At 42.4% G+C, this 20,692-nt stretch overlaps 2 protein-coding genes and 1 long non-coding RNA gene across 3 annotated transcripts in view; 2 read left to right on the forward strand and 1 right to left on the reverse strand.

Moving 5' to 3' along the window:
• Positions 1 to 1,807: 1,807 nt before the first annotated feature.
• Positions 1,808 to 6,073, reverse strand: zic5 (Zic family member 5). Its single transcript, XM_022740876.1, has 2 exons — positions 4,902 to 6,073; positions 1,808 to 3,392 (listed from the first exon to the last, which is right to left on the reverse strand). Exons 1-2 carry the CDS (start codon positions 5,941 to 5,943, stop codon positions 2,950 to 2,952), a joined length of 1,485 nt encoding a protein of 494 aa, XP_022596597.1. The 5' UTR covers positions 5,944 to 6,073; the 3' UTR covers positions 1,808 to 2,949.
• A 3,148-nt stretch (positions 6,074 to 9,221) lies between these two features.
• The window catches only part of LOC111218521, a 104,477-nt gene continuing 93,006 nt past the window's right edge, over positions 9,222 to 20,692 (forward strand). Inside the window, exon 1 of the long non-coding RNA XR_002664982.1 lies at positions 9,222 to 9,282. This is a non-coding gene — a long non-coding RNA (uncharacterized LOC111218521). The remainder of the gene's footprint in view (positions 9,283 to 20,692) is intronic.
• Positions 10,988 to 15,459, forward strand: zic2 (Zic family member 2). Its single transcript, XM_022740860.1, has 3 exons — positions 10,988 to 12,427; positions 13,795 to 13,958; positions 14,152 to 15,459. Exons 1-3 carry the CDS (start codon positions 11,455 to 11,457, stop codon positions 14,344 to 14,346), a joined length of 1,332 nt encoding a protein of 443 aa, XP_022596581.1. The 5' UTR covers positions 10,988 to 11,454; the 3' UTR covers positions 14,347 to 15,459.

Below are 20,692 nucleotides of genomic sequence, written 5' to 3' on the forward strand. Positions count from 1 at the left end.
GCGGCGTCGTTAGGACAACCAAAAAGTATTTCTCAGATAATAAGTTCTACTTCAAAGCGTTTCTCACTGAAGGGTGACTGCTTCACTCCTTTTATTAAGTCCCCCTCCTTTTAATGTCGAAGGAACTGTCTCTGGTTATTTTTCATCGTGTTTATTTTGCAACATTCATTGAGCACTTGTTTCCAAACAGGGACCTACAAGAGCAGGCTCCTCTTCGGGCCCTCGCTCCTATAAAAGTCCACGAACAAAACGAGAGGAGGCCCACGAGTTGTGCTACTGTGAATGAAGCAGCAGATTGAGTGTCTTCTTTTTTTATAGAAATCCTCAGAGGACAGCTATAAGATTGATAAAAGCCCTGTATTTGCAGCGAGACACAGCGAGGCGGTTGTTGTCTTTTATTAAAGCCTCCTCATGCTGCCGAAGCGCTTCTTGTAAAATTAGGTTAATATTTGAGATTGTTCGCACTCCACTGCTGAGTTAAGTGTGTGCGTTTTTTTTTGTGTTTTTGTTTTTTTTTATGGCCCAGCATCCTCCAGTTTGACCTGAGTCAAGTGTGTCCTAATAGATGTAGCGTGGAAGAGCAGAATAATCAACGTGTTGTTGTTGCTGTTATTCTTTTTTTTTTCTCATTGCAGACTAATGTAACCAGGCTGTCTATAGAGCGTGTGTGTCATCTACCTGTCAACGGTGCGTTTGTGGCAACACACGTTTTCTGGAGAGGGTGCATCCTGTGCTTTGATTATAGCTCATGTAAGTGGCAGTTAGTGTTATTTTTTTTTTTCCTTTTTTTTCGGGCAGACATATTCAGATGTGAGCGTCTCACTACCCAATTGCCATAGAAATCCTAACGCACCATGAAGAGTGTCAAAGCGGCCAGCCTTCCTCGCAGAAGCTGCAGCCTTTGAAGTGGTGTAGGACTCGCGTTGGTCAATTTTAATTCTATAGACTGGACAGGCAACTCTTTGAAAGTGAGCTTGTGCGTTTTAATGGAGGAAATAAGAGGGGGAACTTGTTTTATACACTCTATACAAGGCTTTGCTTATTGTCAGATATCTTTTTATCTTTTATTTTTCCCATGAATGATTCATGCCTCGGCTGCTTTGTGCTGTCGCGCCTTTCAGAGGTAGCGCCATCAGGGGGCTATAAGTTTTCCCATTAGCTCAGTGATTAGTTTATACCAGCCTCCTTGGCCCGTCAGGCCCATGTCTGAGATAACAGTGGGTATTTTATAGAAATGTCAGGATAAGAAGTGAACAGAGCTGCTTCTACTTTTTCTTTCATTTGAAGTGACACTGACATTGACGTTTTGTTGACTCTTATTTACAGTTCACATTTAAAAAGAATGTCATCATTTGACAAGAAAGGTACAGCTTCCTAAAATTACATTTTACAAAAAAGTAGCAATCTCAAAATCACCAGAGTCCAGCTGAATTTATGTATTAACACTCCATTTCTATGTTGTAAATTTTCTTATGTCCAAAATCCTTATTAATCAAAACCACTCATACATTATAACAATTTGACACTTGTTAATTATTTACTGTATATGTCCTGGTATTTTTTTTAAATTAAGTTTTAGCAAGAATTTTATATTGTAAATTTAATTTTGAACATCAAGGGTCTGGACAATCATAGCTGATTCATCATCTTTTTTTTCTTTTCTTTTCTCCATCATGTCCAACAGCACCATGCACCTCAAAGAGAAAGACAGATCACTACAAAAGGCATGCGAGAAAGGGACTTTTCACATTACACAGCCTATTCAAGTAAATGTTTTCTTCTTTTACAGAACACAATTGAAAATGGAAAAAAATTGAAAACAAAACCAAAAGTTCAACAAAAGTTTGAAGAAAAAAACAAACAAACAAAAAACATCAGCAGGGTACTACGCATCACCAAAACTGATATTATTATTCTTTGGTGTTTCTGTAATTCCAGTACAACATTGATACCAGCAAATAAATTACAATGTACAAAACAACATTTTTTTTTTGTAATTAAAACTACACAACATTCACAAGCATCAGTACAGGTACATATATACAAATCCTACAGGGTCAAAGCCTGTCAGTGTAGACATTTAGGGTCTCATGGGACTTACTCGTACTCTTTAACGAGCATAACACTTGTGTATTGTGCATAAAATATAGTCTTAAATAGTTCTTAAATATTACAAAATTCCATCCAAACACATGTATTGTATAAATCTGAAAAGGTAAATGAGAACCCTTAAGACACCCAGATGTTTGCCTCCTCTTTTTTTTTCCTTATTGGTTTATCAAAGTTTGTACCACATCTTAGAGAAATTACATGAAATGAAAATTAAAAAAACAAAGGAAAAAAAAGTCTCAACTCCAGCCACTATAGATTCTGTCCATTAACTATTTGTTGCCATTTGTGGTGTTAGAAGCAGTACCATTAATTTTCCTTAAATGTCTGGAATCTGACAGTGATTGATAGCAGCCCAGTTATTAAACTGCAAGGGGATGATGGGAGGTCACATGAAAGATGTCACCTCAGAACACCAGTTGAGTCTTTAGACATGCAGTTAATTAAACCCTGCATATTGCTTTTGGAAAAAAAATAATAACAACAATAATTCAGTTTGAAATGGGCTCACTTTAAAAAAATTTGGTTCTTTTCAAATAGGATTTTTAACCTTTTAATTTCAGTTCTTATGTCACTTTAAATGTTTTATTTTGACAGTTCCCATCTACATTTTGAGAAAGGTCAGGGGTCACATCAGAGGCGTTTCTTCCTCGTGTAATTTGGGCTGCACTGCATCCACAGTAAATGCGTATTAGCTGCGTTTAGCACAGTCGTTTAATAATACTACAGTGAAAATAACTGATCGATATCCCAGGCGCGCGGGCCAGCATGGATCTACACACTTTAATGGGTCAACTGGAGATGACAAGTTTGACAGTCACGTGGTGGTAAACGGGGGCATCAGAGCATTGTCCTCGGGTCTGAATTTCTGAAAGAGTCCTCATCGTCCGACTCAGACGTTGGCACGTCGCTGGAGGGTGTGTGGAGGTGGTTGGGTCCCCCGCTCCCCTGGCACACGTACCACTCGTTGAGGTTGGTGACCTGAGGGGAGAGGTTCGCGGCGGAGCGGTTCCTGTGCGGCTCGGAGCCTGGCGAGAGGGGGTCTCCGAGAGGGTTTGTGGGGGATATGTAGGTGACGTTGGTGGAAGGGGGCGGCGGGGACTTGCAGTGCACTTTCATGTGCTTCCGCAGCGAGCTCGGGTGCGTGTAGGATTTGTCACAGCCGCGGACTTTGCAGTAGTAAGGCTTGTCACTGGTGTGGACGTGGGAGTGCTTCTTCCGGTCGCTGCTGTTGGCGAATTTTCTGTCGCAGCCGTCAAACTCGCACTTGAAAGGTTTCTCTCCTTTTAATGACAGAAAGAAAGAAACAGATGGAGTCAGTGCCACGTGCAATAATGCCACTGTCTTTAACAACTGTCTCCCTGCAGGGATTGTACATTTCCCACACACATCACATGATTAGAAACGATGATCAACATCATCATACAGTCACATAAGTTCATGAACAGCTTATATCACATTGAATAAATACAACATGAGGCCGATTCCTCATGAACTGCTGTGTGCAGCAGTCTGCAGCCTTCCACCGGGGCTTCCTCTTCAGCTTGAGCTTACTCACTGAACATCTACTATAGAGCCCACTGCTCCACACCCACTTGTCCAAAGCATTTTCCTGCGTGGACACGTGTAACATGCCTTTAGGCCTTCTGGTTACATATATGTGTGTATGTGTAGGGGAGGGGAGGCGGGGGGGGGCGAGGAGAGGGCACTCAGGAGACCACAGAGCCGTTTATGTACTGTGGTGGACTCTGCTATAACTTATCACGCACACACACAGACACACACACACACACACACACACACACACACACACACACACACACACACACAGAAAATGAAAAACACGCTCTTTTTTTTTTAGATTTACAGCCTGCGTATGACACACATGTCAAATGTTGGATTGGATTGGACTGCACGCTTTCAAAATCATAAACAACAGTTTCTGATGACTTCTATTTATGGTGGATGACTTATTTATTTCCCCCGGGATTTCACGTCATCCAGTGAGGGGTAGAGGCCTATCTATACTGGTGGCATGAGGCCAAAACTGGCCTCTTTTTTTTTATTTAGCCAAATCAGGACCCTCAGACCCACAACAAAAACACCTCTCAGAAAAGAGCACTCTGGGAATTTCTAACCTGGCTTGAAGTTAGTCTTCTCACTGTCTCAGACTCACTGTCTGGAGGTGTAAACTCTCTGCCACTCTATCCAACATTTGACCAGGACGCAGTTAGTTTTTGTTGGACGCTATACCCGGATGGATTACACGTCTCCCCTGACAGTAGTACTGGGGTTGTATCCTGTTGTATCCTCCTGCTCCTCACAGTAAACCAGTGCTTACGACCAATAAACCTGGCATACGTTAAGATATCGCGAACCATGTGCACGACTGGTCGATATATAAACTGAGCTTTTGCGTAAAGGTCCTACGCCTGAAGATAATTACATTTACGCGTGTTCTAGCGCTGCCCTGCATGTACGTAAGCACGTTTTACAAATCATATGCCCTAATCCTCTCACGCCTACCGCAGGCGTCTCGGCGAGTAAAAAAAAAAGTTTATATTTAAGAAAGGAAATGAAACACGTTTTATTCGCTGTGCGAATGCGTCACTGAATAAAACAGTTTTTTGCTCGCTTGTGCGCGCAATTACGCACGATCGCACTGTCCATCCGCTTTAAGCATGTGAATGGTAAAACGAGGTCGCCTCGGATCGACTATAATGCCCTGCGATCAAGTGACATTTTTCTTTCAGATTGCCGTGTGCAAGTTTTACACAATTACAAGCACTGACCTGTGTGAGTCCTCTTGTGAATCTTTAAATTCTCCGATCGAGCGAACACTTTTCCACAACCCGGGAAAGGACACGGGAAGGGCTTTTCTCCCGTATGAACTCGGATGTGGTTTATCAGTTTGTACTTCGCTTTGAAAGCCTTTCCTTCCCGTGGACATTCTTCCCAAAAACAGACGTGGGTGCTCTGCTCCGGTCCCCCGACATGCTCCACCGTGACGTGGTTGACCAGTTCGTGCATGGTGCTGTAAGTTTTAGAGCAGGGCTTCTTTTGACTTTGCTCCTGGTCAATCCATTTGCAGATTAGCTCTTGCTTTATGGGCTGCCGCATGTATCTTAAAAACGCCCCCGCCGCTCCGTGAGGAGCAGAAGCGATGTTCACATTGAGGTTCATGGAGTTGTAGCTGTGGAGAGAAGAGGGTCCATAGTGCTCTGGCCTGTGCCCGAAGTGCTCTGGCCTGCCGTAGATGTCCCCCGGTATACCCAGGCGCATCTGCCCGTTGAGGGCATGGTGGTGGGCACCTGGGGACGCCTGGTCGTGAAGTCCAGTAAAAAGTGAATGGGCCCCACTTTCCGTGTGCCCATAAGCACCTGTTGGGGAGATGAACATGCCATGGTGATGAGGGGAGGAGGCGGAACTATGCTGGTCGCCAAGTGCATGCATAGCAGAGGCTGAGAGTTCTCTCCTGAGGATGAAGTCCCTGCTGCTTGAGTAGCCTGAGTGGGGGTGAGCCACGGGGAAACCAACTGTGGTCTGAGCAGAAGTGAAAGATGCCGCGGTCTGGGCTTCGGGATGGCTCTGAATGTGCTGAGATGGGCTAAGTTTGAGAGCATTTGTCTGTGCCATGTGCTCTGGTCCAAATGGAGTGAGTGCCACTCCGGGGTCGTTGCCCAGCTCCCCAGGGTGGAGGTGGGCATGGTGGGAGAGAGGGTGATGCCCCCCTAGCCCCGGGAAGCCTGTCATATTCTGATGAGGAAGGGGTTGAGTCGCTGCCAAATCCGCTAATCTTATCGCTGGATTCCTCTTGCTTAAAGGGGGTTCCATAACTACACTGACAAGTCCATCCGCACTCACCGCAATTGTTTTTCACCACACCACGCTCTCTAAAACATTAGGAAAATATGTATATAAGGGGTCTATAAGTTCTTTTGTCCGGCTTCTAACTCTGCTTGCTCCTTTTCCCACTCTGTCCTCAAGCGATTGGCAGAACATACAACAGTTGGAGGACACAGTGGGGAATACAGTTTAGAAATGGCACTGCGGGTATTGGACGGATTTCGGTGACTGGCAGTTAGGAGAACGAAGCGATTGGCTGTCGTTCAGCGCAGGGGCTCAGCAGGGTTCCGCCCCCTCACTCTCTTTATCGCTGTTGACTCCAAAAAGTTGTACTCACAGAGTTACCAGCAGTTCTGTTTGCGCGGCTTTCTGTTTACTGGTGCTGGTGCATGTGGATGACCGAAATGTCAGTTTGTCTGGCAAGTGCGGGATAGTTCATCTCTGGTTTGGTTTGTCCAAGTGTTTTAATATTGATTTCATGTTGCCATAGATAAAAAAAAAGAGAGAAAAAGAAAATAAAGCGGCGATGCATGGTGCATGGTGCATGGATGTGTGTGGCATGTGTAAAACATGTGGCCATGTGTGGATGTGTAAGAAAGACGTCGGTCATGAAGTTTATTTATTTGGTTTTTGGACATTTTGTTGTTACCAAGAAGCATCTGCACAACAAGCAGCTCCTGAGACACATGATCTGTCAGGAAAATGCAAAAGAACAAGTGCGCACCTGTGGGAACGCAGTGCATCCCTAAATTATACAAACTATTTTACTGAAAAAATGAAATACAGAAAAAAAATCTAATAAATAAAATGAATAAAAAAAACACGTAAGGAAAAGGGCTGCATCTGCTTTGCAGTTTTTTTTAGGTGTTGTTCATTTGAACCCATTCTCCCCGTAGCGGTTATTAATCATCATCATCAGTATCATATGGATGTGATCTATTCTCTTCATTTGCTGATTTATATATCCTAATAAGACGACTGCACTTGAATTTAAAGAAGCTGTGAATGGGCTTTTGGGTAGTGTAGGCTGTCATCCTAATCACAGCATAATACTGAAGTTGGGAAAAACCAATAAAAATGTCTTGAATTTTTTATTTGTTCAGACATTTTTTCATAATTCCTCAATAAAAAGTCCCATTAAAATAATTGAAGTCCTGGCTTACACACATTACAATTTAAGACAGACCTCTGTGAGTGTAAACGTTCAACAGTGAACTAAAACAAGACTATTACAGCGTAATCTGTCATTTTACTTCAGTAAATTTCTTGGCAGCTCCTCTAAAAGGTGTCATGTAATTATTATTATTTTTTCAGCAAATAAACTAAACATAATTTCCCATTTTCTGTGATCGTGTGTAATGAGGTTGGCACGCAGACACACACACACACACACACACACACACACTTGTTAAACTCTATTTAAGCTCACTTCATATGACGGGTCACGCCGTTTGAATGGTCCCTGTTGACAGCAGGACGTGGATCTGTCATTGATATGTCTTCATTCAGACACCTTTCCAATCGATCTGTGATAGCTGCCCTCAAACTGCAGACCATCACGTCATCTTATAGTGCAAAGATTCTGTAACTTGAAAAAACAACAACAATCAACTGAAAATATATGAATCAACATAGTGCTAATCAGCAATAATTGATTTGCATCTTGAAGGGGGGGTGGGGGGGGCATGTTCTGGGCCTGTTGCACGTGTTGAAACTGATTTATGAACTTGATGAGAAGAAACTGAAGCGAAGCTCTGAAAATACGTTTTATGTCAAAACTTCTCAAGTTGTCTTATAACCTGTTGTAGTCCTATACAAATAATACAAACAAGAAATGTGTTAATTTACAGTCAAACAAGATAGTTTAATTTCTCTTTCTTTACTGGTGTTGAGATTATTTCTGCTCCTCTGTCACTTTATTGCTTATTCACAGCTTTTTTCATTGAAATGACACATCTGTGTCACATTTATGTTTTTATCAGAATTTAAAATTTACCAAAAAAATGAAAAATAAAAAAAATACCCAGGATCACATGTGTGTCCTGTTGTCTCGGGATTTTTTTTTCATAAAATATGCGCTGGTGCAGAGCGAGCTTCTGGAAACCCATAAAACCCTGAGGAGCAGTGGGTGCATTGTTTATGGTTTGTTTAAGAGCCCCTGTCTCATACACATTAAATGAAATGAGACATAATCCATACACCTACAAAATTAACACAAATTCATATGTTAGATGATAACTTTTTTCCCCTATTTTTTTTATATTTTGAGATGCCATAAACATTGAAAGTTAAATGTCTTAAAATTTAAAAAAAAAAAAAAAGAAAAAAGAAATATCTAAAGCAACAAACAGAAACTCAAACTATTGACTTATGTTTCCAAAATAACCTAAAGCTGCTGATGCCTCAGACGAAAGAGGGGGACGTCTTACACCTCTCTCTCTCTCCCTCTCTCTCTCCCTCTCTCTCTCTCTCTCCCTCTCTCTAAAACAAAAACGCTTTGTCATAAACAGGGTTATTTTACCAAAAGGAGTCAAGGGGGCAACATATGTGGTCTTAACGGGTCATAGGTCAAACACCCATGAAACACAAGGTCACGGAAGCCACACAAGTAACCTTCCAGTGTGTCAACATATTGATATTGTCAGATAACAGAGAGGAGAAATGTGCCTTTGGCCCCCATTAGAACACACATCCAGGCAACGCGCCTTTATATCATCAAGACCATTGACTTTATTGATAATCTTATATGAAACTGTTACTTCCTGTCAGCTCTAACTGCACAGATCACCACCTGAGTAATATTTTATGTGATTTATATTTTACATCTGTAGGCCATGTCTCATTGTGGACTGCTGCTCCTAAAACCTGTTGAAATACTGGTCTTTGGGGGATTTTCAATAGACTAGACCCCCTTTCTTCCCCACACAGAAGGGAAAACCCGCAGCCATGTGCCTCTACCCGATTGATTTTTTTTTCTTTTTAATTCTCTTTCGCTTTTTTCCCTATCTGGGGAAGGTTTTGTGGTTTTCCAGAGAAATAAAGAACTTCTTATAGGGGTCGGCAGACGTGACTTTGAACTTGGATCAGCTCCTGCGTTTCCTGTGGTGCGGGTCGAAATAGACTTGGAAGAATGGCACACAACGCTCAGCCTGTCCCACTCCGAGCTAAGAGACACACTATTTCTAAAAAAAAAAAAAAAAGAAAAAAAGAAGTTTTTTAAACGTTTCCCTCGCCTTCACCATTATTTGTCGTTTACAGTCGGAGCACCGGAGAGCTGAGAGAGGCGCAGAGCGGGGAGAGCTGGTGGGATCTTGATTTGGTGAAAATGTAAGTAAACTTCCTTTGACTTGTACTTGAATCAGCAGCTGTGGTTTATGGCCTGCGTGTGTGTGTGTGCGTGTGTGGGTGTATATATATATATATATGCCCATTTGACCGCAGATTCAGTGCAGGCTTGTGATGGAAAGTTGCCAGAAAATGAAGCAAATCGGTGTTTTTTTTGTTTTGTTTTGTTTTTTTTTAAAAAGACTTCCCTCTTTTTTATTTGTGCCTGTATGGGAACCAAAGAGGAAATCCCATGAAGAACTTGTTCGTTAACAGTGTAAAAAAAGACCCAGTGGCTGTGTGGATGTGGCCTATTGTTTTCTTGAGGGGATAAAACAAAACATATAGACCACCGCACCACTCTACCTCAATATCTAACCAAAGACATGACTTTTATTACTAAAACTTCATTATTGCGAGTTCAGGGAAGGCTCGACCTTACAGGTCACTAATGATTTACTCGGATCTGGGCGGCAGTTCACCACCATAACATGTAACTTAATTGGTGTGGTGAATGTGAAAACCACCGAGGAAGCAGAACCAGCAACATATGGAACCATTAAAAGAACCAACCGCCACTGGTGGCTGCCAGTGTGAGCACTGGAGCACCACCACTAAAGGCCCAGTTGTGGTTCTACAGCCAGAGAAAAACCACTGGACTCCATATGGAGCCACACACACACACACACACACACACACACACACACACACACACACACACACACACACACACACACACACGTGATTTTATTTTCAGCTGGGAGGAATGAAGTGGCTGAAGACTTTTGTCAGATTTGAATGATTCTATAAACTACATCTTCATTTAGACAGTTTATTACGATCTATCATCATTTAAGATCCATAAGTAGCTTCAAATGACGCATTTATTGAGATTTGTACTAATGTTTAAAATTGGTGTTTCAGCATTTTATTCAAAAAACAATTTAAAAAAACACGTTTTGCATTATTACATTAATGCAGAACCTGTTTACCACGCGTTTAGCCACAGGGATTTGATGCGCCCTCAGAAGCTACACTCTGAAAGTGAAGAATAGAATTGAATATCCAGACAGCGTATGTTGCTTTACAGAAGTAAAGACGCCTTCATGTAATTCTACATTTCTTCTGCAGTTATTCTGACATGCGCACTGAACATTTTGCGTGAGTAGATAGTGTCATTATGGTTGTCACGGTGGTTAATTGATGGTATGCATTTAATAGCACGGCTCCATGCAGGTCATAGTATAACAGTATAATCCTTCTTTTAGTCTGCAAGTGGAAAATACATGAAGCTGTTGCATAATATTTAGATGAAGTCAACAACACATGACAGTTTCCTGAGCCACCACATGTATTTTTCCCTCCCGATCTAAATATTTCTATCTTATTCCATCTCATCAGATGTCATATTTTTATCATTTCTACACGCTACAACTTGGCACCTACGAAATATAAACAACAGAAACACGTTCGCTCCTCTCTCTTGTCGTGCTCCTTATCTCCCGTACACCCCCCGAATGTTCTCCTAAAAGTAGGCGGTAATTATTAGTGGAAAATGGCGATGCGCTATTAAGTCGCCAAAGCGCTACCTGCTATTGGAGGGGCACCTGGGATTGATGAGGCGCAGTGGCCAATGAGACTGCGAGGAATGAATGAACGGGCTCCAGTTAAAGGGGGCGGAAGAGGAGGTAGAGCCAGTCCACGGAGAAACAGGGACCCTCCGCGATAAACACAGGCAAGCCCAGAGAAATAAATACATGCCCAATCGGAACAGCGATTTTTTGAGATGCTCCGACTACTCTCGCTCAGTGTACGCAGAGGACACCTAGTAAGATAATTATTTAATTCTTCGAGTGCATTTTAACGCAACCAACTGTCGCAGTCCAGAGGAGAGGACACGAGGAAACTCTTCACTTCGTTACATTTGGATTTTTCAGTCACAAGTTAACTAGAAGTAAATTCAGTCTTCGATAAGCCGAGCTGATTTTTTTTTTCCTCTCATGATCGGAGCAGCGTTTTGAACCACACCTGATATGGTGTTTCCAAGGTTGGAAGTTGAATCGTTGAGCGCCAGCATCAACATTTGATTTATTTTTTTTTTCTTTCTTTAACTTCTCCTCTGTAGCTCTGAGCCCTGCGCTGATTTAAACAAAAAGAAATTCGCTTTCTGAAATAATGTTACTGGATGCTGGTCACCAGTTCCCCGGACTGGGAGTGGGCTCATTTGCCAGGCATCACTCAGCGAGCGAGATGCAGGAGAGAGACTTGAGTTTGGCACAAAATAGCTTTGTAGACTCCGCACACATGGGTGCGTTTAAGCTGAACCATGATCTCTCTCCGGGACAGAGCTCTGCCTTCACCACCCAGGCGCCGGGCTACCCCGCTGCGGCTCTGGGGGCTCACGCCGCCCATGTCACGTCGTATGCAAGCTCTCCTTTCAACTCCACCAGGGACTTTCTCTTTCGTAGTCGTGGCTTCGGAGAATCCTCTCCGGCGAGCAGCCAACATACTATTTTTGGCCCCACGGCGGGATCCCTTCACCACTCCCACACAGACACACAAGGCCACATTCTGTTCCCCGGGATCCACGACCAACATGGGTCCCACGGATCCCCGAATGTCCTGAACGGGCAAATGAGGCTCGGACTACCCGGAGAAGTTTTCGGACGCTCCGACCAATACCACCAGGTTTCCAGCCCGAGGACCGACCCTTACTCGGCCGCGCAGCTCCACAACCAGTACGGCTCCATGAATATGAACATGGGGATGAACATGGCAGCCCATCACCACCCCGGTGCCTTTTTCCGCTACATGAGGCAGCAGTGCATCAAGCAGGAGCTCATCTGCAAGTGGATCGACCCCGAGCAGCTCAGCAACCCAAAGAAGTGTTGCAACAAAACTTTTAGCACCATGCACGAGTTGGTCACGCACGTCTCGGTGGAGCATGTCGGTGGACCGGAGCAGACCAACCACGTCTGCTTCTGGGAGGATTGCTCCCGGGAGAGCAAACCGTTCAAGGCGAAATACAAACTGGTTAACCACATTCGGGTGCACACCGGGGAGAAGCCTTTTCCATGTCCCTTCCCCGGCTGTGGAAAGGTCTTCGCACGGTCGGAAAACTTGAAGATACACAAGAGAACACACACAGGTAATTATCACAACGCTGTGACATCTTTTATTATTATTATTTTATTATAATTATTATTATAATTATTATTATTTAAATAGCAAGGTCGCTGTTATTGCTGTTACTATAGCGTGCATGTGCATTTTCTTTATTTGTGCTGTTCCTGCCACGACAAACACAAATGAAGATCTGCTTATCAAGCGGCTATTTCAGGCTGCTAAAGTAGATAGCAAGAAAGTAGAAACAGATTGAGTAGAATTAGGCTCACATCCAGGGAGAGTAAATTAGTTTAGAATAGTGGAATAATTCCTCTCTTCACTAAACGGCTACACTGAGTATTGATAATTTTTTTTCTAACAGTTCTTCTGATGTAAAACATTTTCGAAACGCGTAGAAAACACATCAACAACGTGTGTAGATGTTTTATTGTTTGGGAGGAGGGAGGGAGGGATGGGGATGGGGGGGGGTAAACTTTAAAATGGGTCAAAGGGGACTGTGGGAGCGCGTTGCGTGCATGAATCGTGGAGCTGCAATGGTAGTAAATCATCTCAGTTGGTTTAATGTAGCTTGTTCGGGATACTGCGCTTTATGGCTCACATCACGACGATTTTTTTTATCACTGTGACACTAGATGAGTGGGATTTATTTCTGAACTGTAGGGGTGTGTGTGTGTGTGTGTGTGTGTGTAGTAGGAGTTATGAGTTGTGGTGTAGATTTATCGGAGCTCAGCACCATCACCAGCAGTAGTAATAGTAGTAGTAGTAGTAGTACTGTTTATGCGCCTTTTGTTTTGTCCTGCGTCCCTGTGACAGCAGCTATAAGGTGCTAGACAGGGCCATTACCAGCCTTTCACATTTGGACCTGTTTTCTTGGGGAATACATGATGGTGCGGTGCCATGGAATTGGTCAGGTGCTAATTAGATTTTTATTGTCTCTCAGCAAATGGTACGCCTTCTGTAGGCCCACTGAGGACGGCCTTGTCCACCACCCCCACCACCACCAGCAGCACCCCCTCTCTCCTCATTCTCTCCCACCCCCCACCCCCTCTCTTCAAATAATCACTATGCGCATTATTTAGGCTAAATAAGATGTAGCAACTCCCCCCCCCCACCATCTCATTTACAAAAAATACACTTCAAACTTTCACAACTGGTGCTTTGATAAGTAGAGTTTTAAAATTGTGATTGCTGTGGATGTTTTTTTATTTTTTGGGGGGGTTTTTTTGTTTTTTTTTTTATTCAGGGAAGACTTTACACTCAACTTTTACATTCAAATTTGACACTTTGAATGATCTGAGAAACTCCTTGTTGTTACACACTCAGCCCGAGGCATCTCTCAGTAAAATATCTGACTGTTTTCTTCCTGTTTTCTTTATTTGTTTCCTGCAGGAGAGAAGCCGTTCCAGTGTGAGTTTGAGGGCTGCGACAGAAGGTTTGCAAACAGCAGCGACCGAAAGAAACACATGCACGTTCACACGTCGGACAAGCCTTATCTCTGCAAAATGTGTGACAAGTCCTACACACATCCCAGCTCCCTAAGAAAACACATGAAGGTAAATACCTCCAGTCAGGAAGTGTGTGCTTGATACTTCTGTCTGAGCTAGGCCTGCGTATACTGTGTGCAAATATTAGTGGTCCTGTTGTTTTGGATTTGAAATGATTTAATTCACAAGCTCTTACTTTACCCAAATAGTATGTCAGATTTTAAATACCTCCTTTTGTATTTTGAATCCTCTCCCCTCCCAGGTCCACGAATCGTCCCCACCAGCGTCAGACTCATCACCAGCAGCCAGCTCTGGGTATGAATCCTCCACACCTCCAGGCCTGGTGTCTCCCACCACCGAGACCCAAAGCAACACCACCCTGTCCCCAGCCTCAGCCGTCCACAACACCACCAGCCACAGTGGCCTATCCTCCAATTTCAGTGAATGGTATGTGTAGGACTAAGACGAAATGAAGCAACACACACTCACTTCACAGCACTGGAACAACATCCAGCAGGAGATTTTTGGGACACGTGCACACGGAGAGGCACACAAACATTGGTTTATTTTTTATTTTGTTATTTTTGATTCACCAGGGAAGATGACGATTACCAACAGAGGAAAATATGTATAATAGTCGAGGTGTATTTCATATTGTAAATAATTACTAAAAGCCCACTTTCCCATTGGTTGTGATAGTTTGTCAGTCTTTGGTGTATAGATGTTCCTTCAATGGTAGCTATTTCTCTAACTGGACTTTTAGTGCACATATTACGATAAAATTGTACTATAATGTTGAATATTGTGATCTTAAGGCAAATTGATTGTACTATACTAAACACCTATAAACTGGAGAGAGTGCCAAAGTTAACATTTAACTCCAACAGACCACAATATTATGCTTGTGAATGTATATTTTAGTTTGCTGGGCTTAACTTGTGATGTTTTGTGCTTTGCAAGTTTGAATTGTGAAATACTATCTGGAAAGATTGTGAGGAAAATAAACGTTGTGCCGTTCGATTTTCTGTAACTACACCCATCCTTTTTTTGTAAATATCAACTGCCATATTTATCCATTTGTAATTAAATTATGGTATTTACTTGCTACAGATGAAACAGTATTTATAAAGAATGTTTCTTTACTATAAATATGTACAATTATGAGCTAAACATGGGCAGTTGTTTCGTTATGTGCTTTTGTTCAAAGTTTTAAGAGGTGTTTTCTTCCTTATTGTGATAAGAATTTTACTGCATACAAATATAATAAAAGGTGTTGCAAGTGCTAAGTATTTTCTTTGCTTTTTTATGCTTTTTTTGTATTTTGCTGTTTGCCGGTGCGGTTTAGTGAGTTGTGTCTTGTTCTGCGAGGTGTAGCCTGGTTTGAAATGAATCTCACATTCTCAGGAAAGAAAGAAAAAAAATCTCAGACTTTCTAACTTCGTCGTCAGCTCTTGATAAATTCTTTCTGCTCTTAATTCTTTACCTTAGGCTTGAGGACATTGTGGTGTGTTCTACCTCAGGCTTTGCAAAGCATGCTTCCAGGCCCCTCAATAATGTGGCTGTTGTGGTGCTGTAAATAAACAGGAGATTTGGGAATTTATTTGAGCTGTGTATGTGTGTGTGTGTGTGTGTGTGTGTGTGTGTGTGTGTGTGCACAGCTAGAAGTTTATTGAAAATCAAGCAGGAGATGGAATTAAATTCTAGCTAGTCATAATCTGCTTTTGAGTTTTATTCATTTATTATAATTTTTTTTAATTTAAATGAATAAAACCAAAGCAAACTATGCTTTTTTTTTTCATTCTGCACACTCAGCACACTCAGGGCTTGTGCCATACCATGTCTGTTCATAAACGGAGAGAAAACAGTAAAGCTTCTCTCTTCCATAAATCATATCTTGTCACTTTATATTTTCCCAGCACAGTTACTGAGTTTATTTGAAATCAGCCCGTAAATGTATCTCGACCCCCCCACCCCCACCCCCTTCATCCGGACTGTACACACTTTGCTGCACAGTGAGTGTGTGCAGCAGAAACAGCCGTGGTGAACTTGAACTTGACTTGGCTCAGTCCTGTGGTTCTGTGTGGAGAAGAGCTTCTCTTCGTGCTCTAGTTGTAACCTGTTATGGGAGATGTCCGTGTGTTCCCGTGGTCCTGCTATTCAGTTAGATGGTGTTTAAAAAAAAAAAAAAAAAGAAAAGAAGAAAGAAATGCTTCTGGTGTGTTTGTTTTAACATGACGTGTTGCGGTGCTCTGAGTAAAGATAATGGCGCAGATTACTGTCCGTGAACTTTTTCAGCGCCTTCCAGATCTGAGGCTCTTTGAAGAATGAACACCACAGTCCGAGTGTGGCCTGAATTAACGCTACAGCTTTTTAGATGTATTAAATAAGGCAGGGGTGGGGAAAAAAATAACTTAAGTGTTTATCGGCTGCTTGTTGGTTGTTTTTGGGAAGCCTCTGGCCTCTGCTAAGTGCGCATGCTTCTGTGTGAATAAGTTGCTGTCATTATTGTTATATGAGTCATGCTTCATGGATGTCGAGAAACACAGCAAACACGTAGTGGGACTTGTTAGTGATGGTGGATATCGCTGCAGGCCGGCTGTCCGCTGCAGCAGCAGCAGCAAGTGGCTGTCTGTCTGTCGGTCGGTCTGTGTCTTCTGGAGCTGATGCTGTTCCCTGCTACACAAGCTGCTCACATTACTGGGCTCACAGAATTTTGTAGTAAATAAAAAAAAAAGGTGGTGGGATCTCCAGGGGAGTGATGTTGATTACAACCAGGCAATGGGATCAATTAAAATCAGTTAGAACCCACTAAAAACTGATGTTTCCTTCTCCTTAAAAAAAAATACTTGTAATAACTTTCAGTTTTCGTTTCCCCCTGGTACAGCTCATTATCAGCCAATCAAAAGGGGGTAAACTGTTTTGGGTTTTTTTTTTTTGGCAAAAGAAAAAAACAAGTGTGTTAACTGAGGCGGGTTTATGTCTGTCCCAGAGGACGATGAGAGAAATATTGGTTTATATGCAGCTTATTTAGCACTTGAAATCACCTCCTAATGGCCCCTTCAGCGGCCTGGCCCGGTGACCTCTCCGGCGGAGGAAGGTATGACCTGTGGGGAGTGGGAAAGGTCAACTCCGCACAGTGTGTCGATGCCGGTTCCTGTTCGGCTCCTGCTGAGCTGATATTGATCCGTGGAGAAGGAAGCGTTTTTTTTTTCTTCCCCTTCCTCCTCTTCTTCTCTCAGCTCCTTGTACATAGTTGACTGTACTTTAAAGATGTAACTCTACTGTAAGAACACAGGGCTCCACCTGCTTCACTGGGCCTGTAGCTGATCGGTGACCCTCTTTTTTTTTTTCTTCTTTTTTTCTTTTTTTAAAAAAAGGTTGTAGTATTTGGACTCAGGTCAAAGTTCAGGAAGAGATGTTTGAAGTCTTGTGATAAGTTGACTGCGCAGTCAGGGGGACCTGTGAGTTAAAGGTGCTTATCCACAAATTTATTTGCGGGAAAAAAAATAATTGAATGTTGAATAAATGACATAAGACCACATTATAGATATTGAATATTGAACTACTGTGCAGACTGATACCTATGGAGTTACAGCCTCTTCTCTGAATAGCCAGATCTTTGTCTCTCTTTATCTAACATCTCATCCTTTCAGCCGATGGATTCAATTCACTTCCAAAGAGAAAATCAGCACTCGGTAGTTTTTTATTTTATTTATTTAATATTATTATTTAATTCATTAATTAATTATTTTTACCTGGATTCACGATCCAGGCTTCCTCAAAGAACAACTTCTGTAACGGCTCATAGCAAGACTTCATGTGTGTTCATGGAGTGGAGCATGAGCAGATTATACTAGAGTGACAAATATTTACTCATTTCATCACCCACTGGATGTGTCATTGCACACAACGTTATTTACCACTATGTGAAGATGAATGTTACGCCCCCGTTAGTGTGTGTGTGTGTGTGTGTGTGTGACAGAGAGAGAGAGGGAGAGAGAGTGTATGTGAGAGAGAGAGAGAGACAGAGAGAGAGGGTGGTCTGCCATAGGCCGTATTTGGGGACACATTTATAACCAACAGCAGTTGACAGGGGCAGCATGTCGATATTTGGGACAACATTGTTTAAATGAAGCCTCGCGCCGCGGTCTGCGCTTCACCGTGTGAGCTGAAATGGGTTCTGTGTTAATTGGGGTGAGGCTGAAGTTGCGGTGAGAGTGAGGGGTGCAGCGTGGAGCGAGTAAGATTGTGGAGGCCTCCGGGGAATGAAATCAAGTCCGTGCGTTCGAGTGATGCCCTACAGCGCGCGCGCTCGCCTCACTGTTTGCGTGTCCCCGGCTCCACTTGTTGGTGTGAAACCACGACAACACATCAGAGCTGTCAGTCGTTTCAGGTGGATTCATCTGCCTCTCTCTCTCTCTCTCTCTCTCTCTCTCTCTCACTCACTCTCACTCTCTCTCTCTCTCACACACACACATACACACACACACACACACACACACACACACACACACACACACACACACACACACACACACACACACACACACACTAATGTGCAACAAAACCAAAAAAAAAAATCATAACGATGTTATTCAAATAAATAGTGTATTTTTGCATAAATGTCCCTCACTTCGCCTCAAGCGCTGGACAAATAAAACTATAAATAAAGCAGCAGCAGCTGAAGAGCCTCCATGACTGCTATTATTCATTTCTTATTCATCATATAAGGCAGCATAATTGTTTTTTCCTCCACATGTTGGCTATTAGAGTTGAGGTTAAAGGAAGACATTTTTCTAACAAAGCCTGCTGACAGTTACACTTATTTGAACTTTTCCTGAACACACAGCCACATCAAGTCAAATACAAGTGACTCAACTAACTTGAAGATGTGAAGCGTTATAATGCACAGTATGGAGGTCCTAATAATTTCTGGCATTTTACTAGGCCTACTAAATAGGTGGCAAACGACAGAGCGCTTTAATAATCAAGAGAATGCTATTAAATAATAATAAAAAAAAATCTGCACTACACAACTTAATAATTATTTTAAATGAACAAATCAATCAGTCAATAAATAAATGCATCCCGACTACAACTCTCTGTGGTTATTATGATCACTATTTCCTTTTCTTTCCAAAATAAATTCTTTCCAAGACAACAACAAATTTACTAAGAAATAATTACGGAATAAATTGTTAAAAAATAATGATAATAAATAAATAAATAAATGTCCACATAAACCTTTCCTTGTTCTTCTCAACGCGCTTGTTATTTCAGTTGATGACTTCCATGTGAAGTATGTATGTTTCATGTTGTAGACGGTGTTCACTGCTGTGTGCAGGCCTTTCTTTTTGTGAATAGCTGCGTCATTATAAAATCCACCAACGCGCCTATATTTCATCTCTGGAGTTTAAAACGTGTCAAGGCTGCACATCCACAGTTCAGCGTCACTTCGTGTCCTTTGGGCCAGATTCGTTTTTCCACGTGACACCTCCCGGACGGGCCTCCTCAGCAGAAATAACAGAGACACTATTAAGAGTTTATCGGCCGCCATGTTTGGAGAGAAAACTTTTAAAACAAACGCCATATCCTCTAATTGAATTTCAACTGCTTTAATGAAATGAATGTGTCCGCTCGCCGGCCTGTGTTATTTATAGTCACACTGCTGTCACTTCGAACAGCGGGCCTGTCTCCCCCCACCCAGGCCCTCACCTCCACCCCACCCCACCCCACCAAATCTCATCTAATATTTCATTAATAATATTCATTAATGAACAAAAACAAACAAAACAAATAAACAGTTAAAGGCATAATGCAGTTTAATTAATTCATGTAATGGCTGCACAAATGTAGAAATGCAGAAAATTTAGATTTTCGTGACCTGATTTGAATGAAACTTGGATGTCAGAATGTATTGATTATGTACCTTGTTTATTTTGATGTTATGATATGCATGAAGGCTTTAAAGGAGGCTGTTTTGTGACAGGTTCTTCAGGGAGGTCCCTCAGTGTCAGTCCACTATTCAGACCACTGTGACCCATATTATTACAAAAGTGCAATAAATACATACATCAAATGTCAAATATCAACTTATTTACTATAATTGTGTAAGAATGAAAATGTTTCCTTTCTTTCATTCTTTCTCTTCTTCTTCTTTCTTCTTATCTCTCCCAGAATCACCCTCTGTCTGTCTCTCCGTCTGTCCGTCTGTCTGTCTGTCTGTCTGTCTCTCTGTCTGTCTGGACATGGGCTTATGTTGTGTTTGTACTGAAGTAGATGTACAGTCTGCCTTTCCTGTGCAACGCAGCCCCCATGGCCCTTTCATCTGAGTTCAGCGGCCGCCTTTTCACACAGATGAATGTGTTTCTGTGAAAGAGCCGGAATGGCTGTCACTTCTCCTGCACGGCGGAAGAAACAAACAAAACCCCTACTCCTTTAAGGAAGCTGGCGCAGGCACCTCCCATCGGACACAAACACTACAGAGTCAGAAGCACAAATAGCCTCAAAAGCTAAACACCTCTCCCTTTCTGCAGAAAGCTTGGCATGACTGGTCCTCTAATGCACACAGAGAAACACAAAGTGGAGAGGTGCAGAGTAAATGACATACTTGAGCTTGACTGAGGTGTTCTTATTGTTGTGGTCTCCCTCCAAAAAGTGTTAGAATTCAACTTAATCCCTCACAAAACTCAGCATCCTCCCCTGCCTGTTGGCTTTGCAGCGAGGTTCTCAATATGGCTCCTACACAACACCTTGCCAATTCTGTTTATTTGCCACAAATGGGTAATGTGCAGTTAATAAGG

This window comes from Seriola dumerili, unplaced genomic scaffold (assembly GCF_002260705.1).
Source record: "Seriola dumerili isolate Sdu_G_001 unplaced genomic scaffold, Sdu_1.0 BDQW01000052.1, whole genome shotgun sequence".
Lineage (NCBI taxonomy): Eukaryota > Metazoa > Chordata > Actinopteri > Carangiformes > Carangidae > Seriola > Seriola dumerili.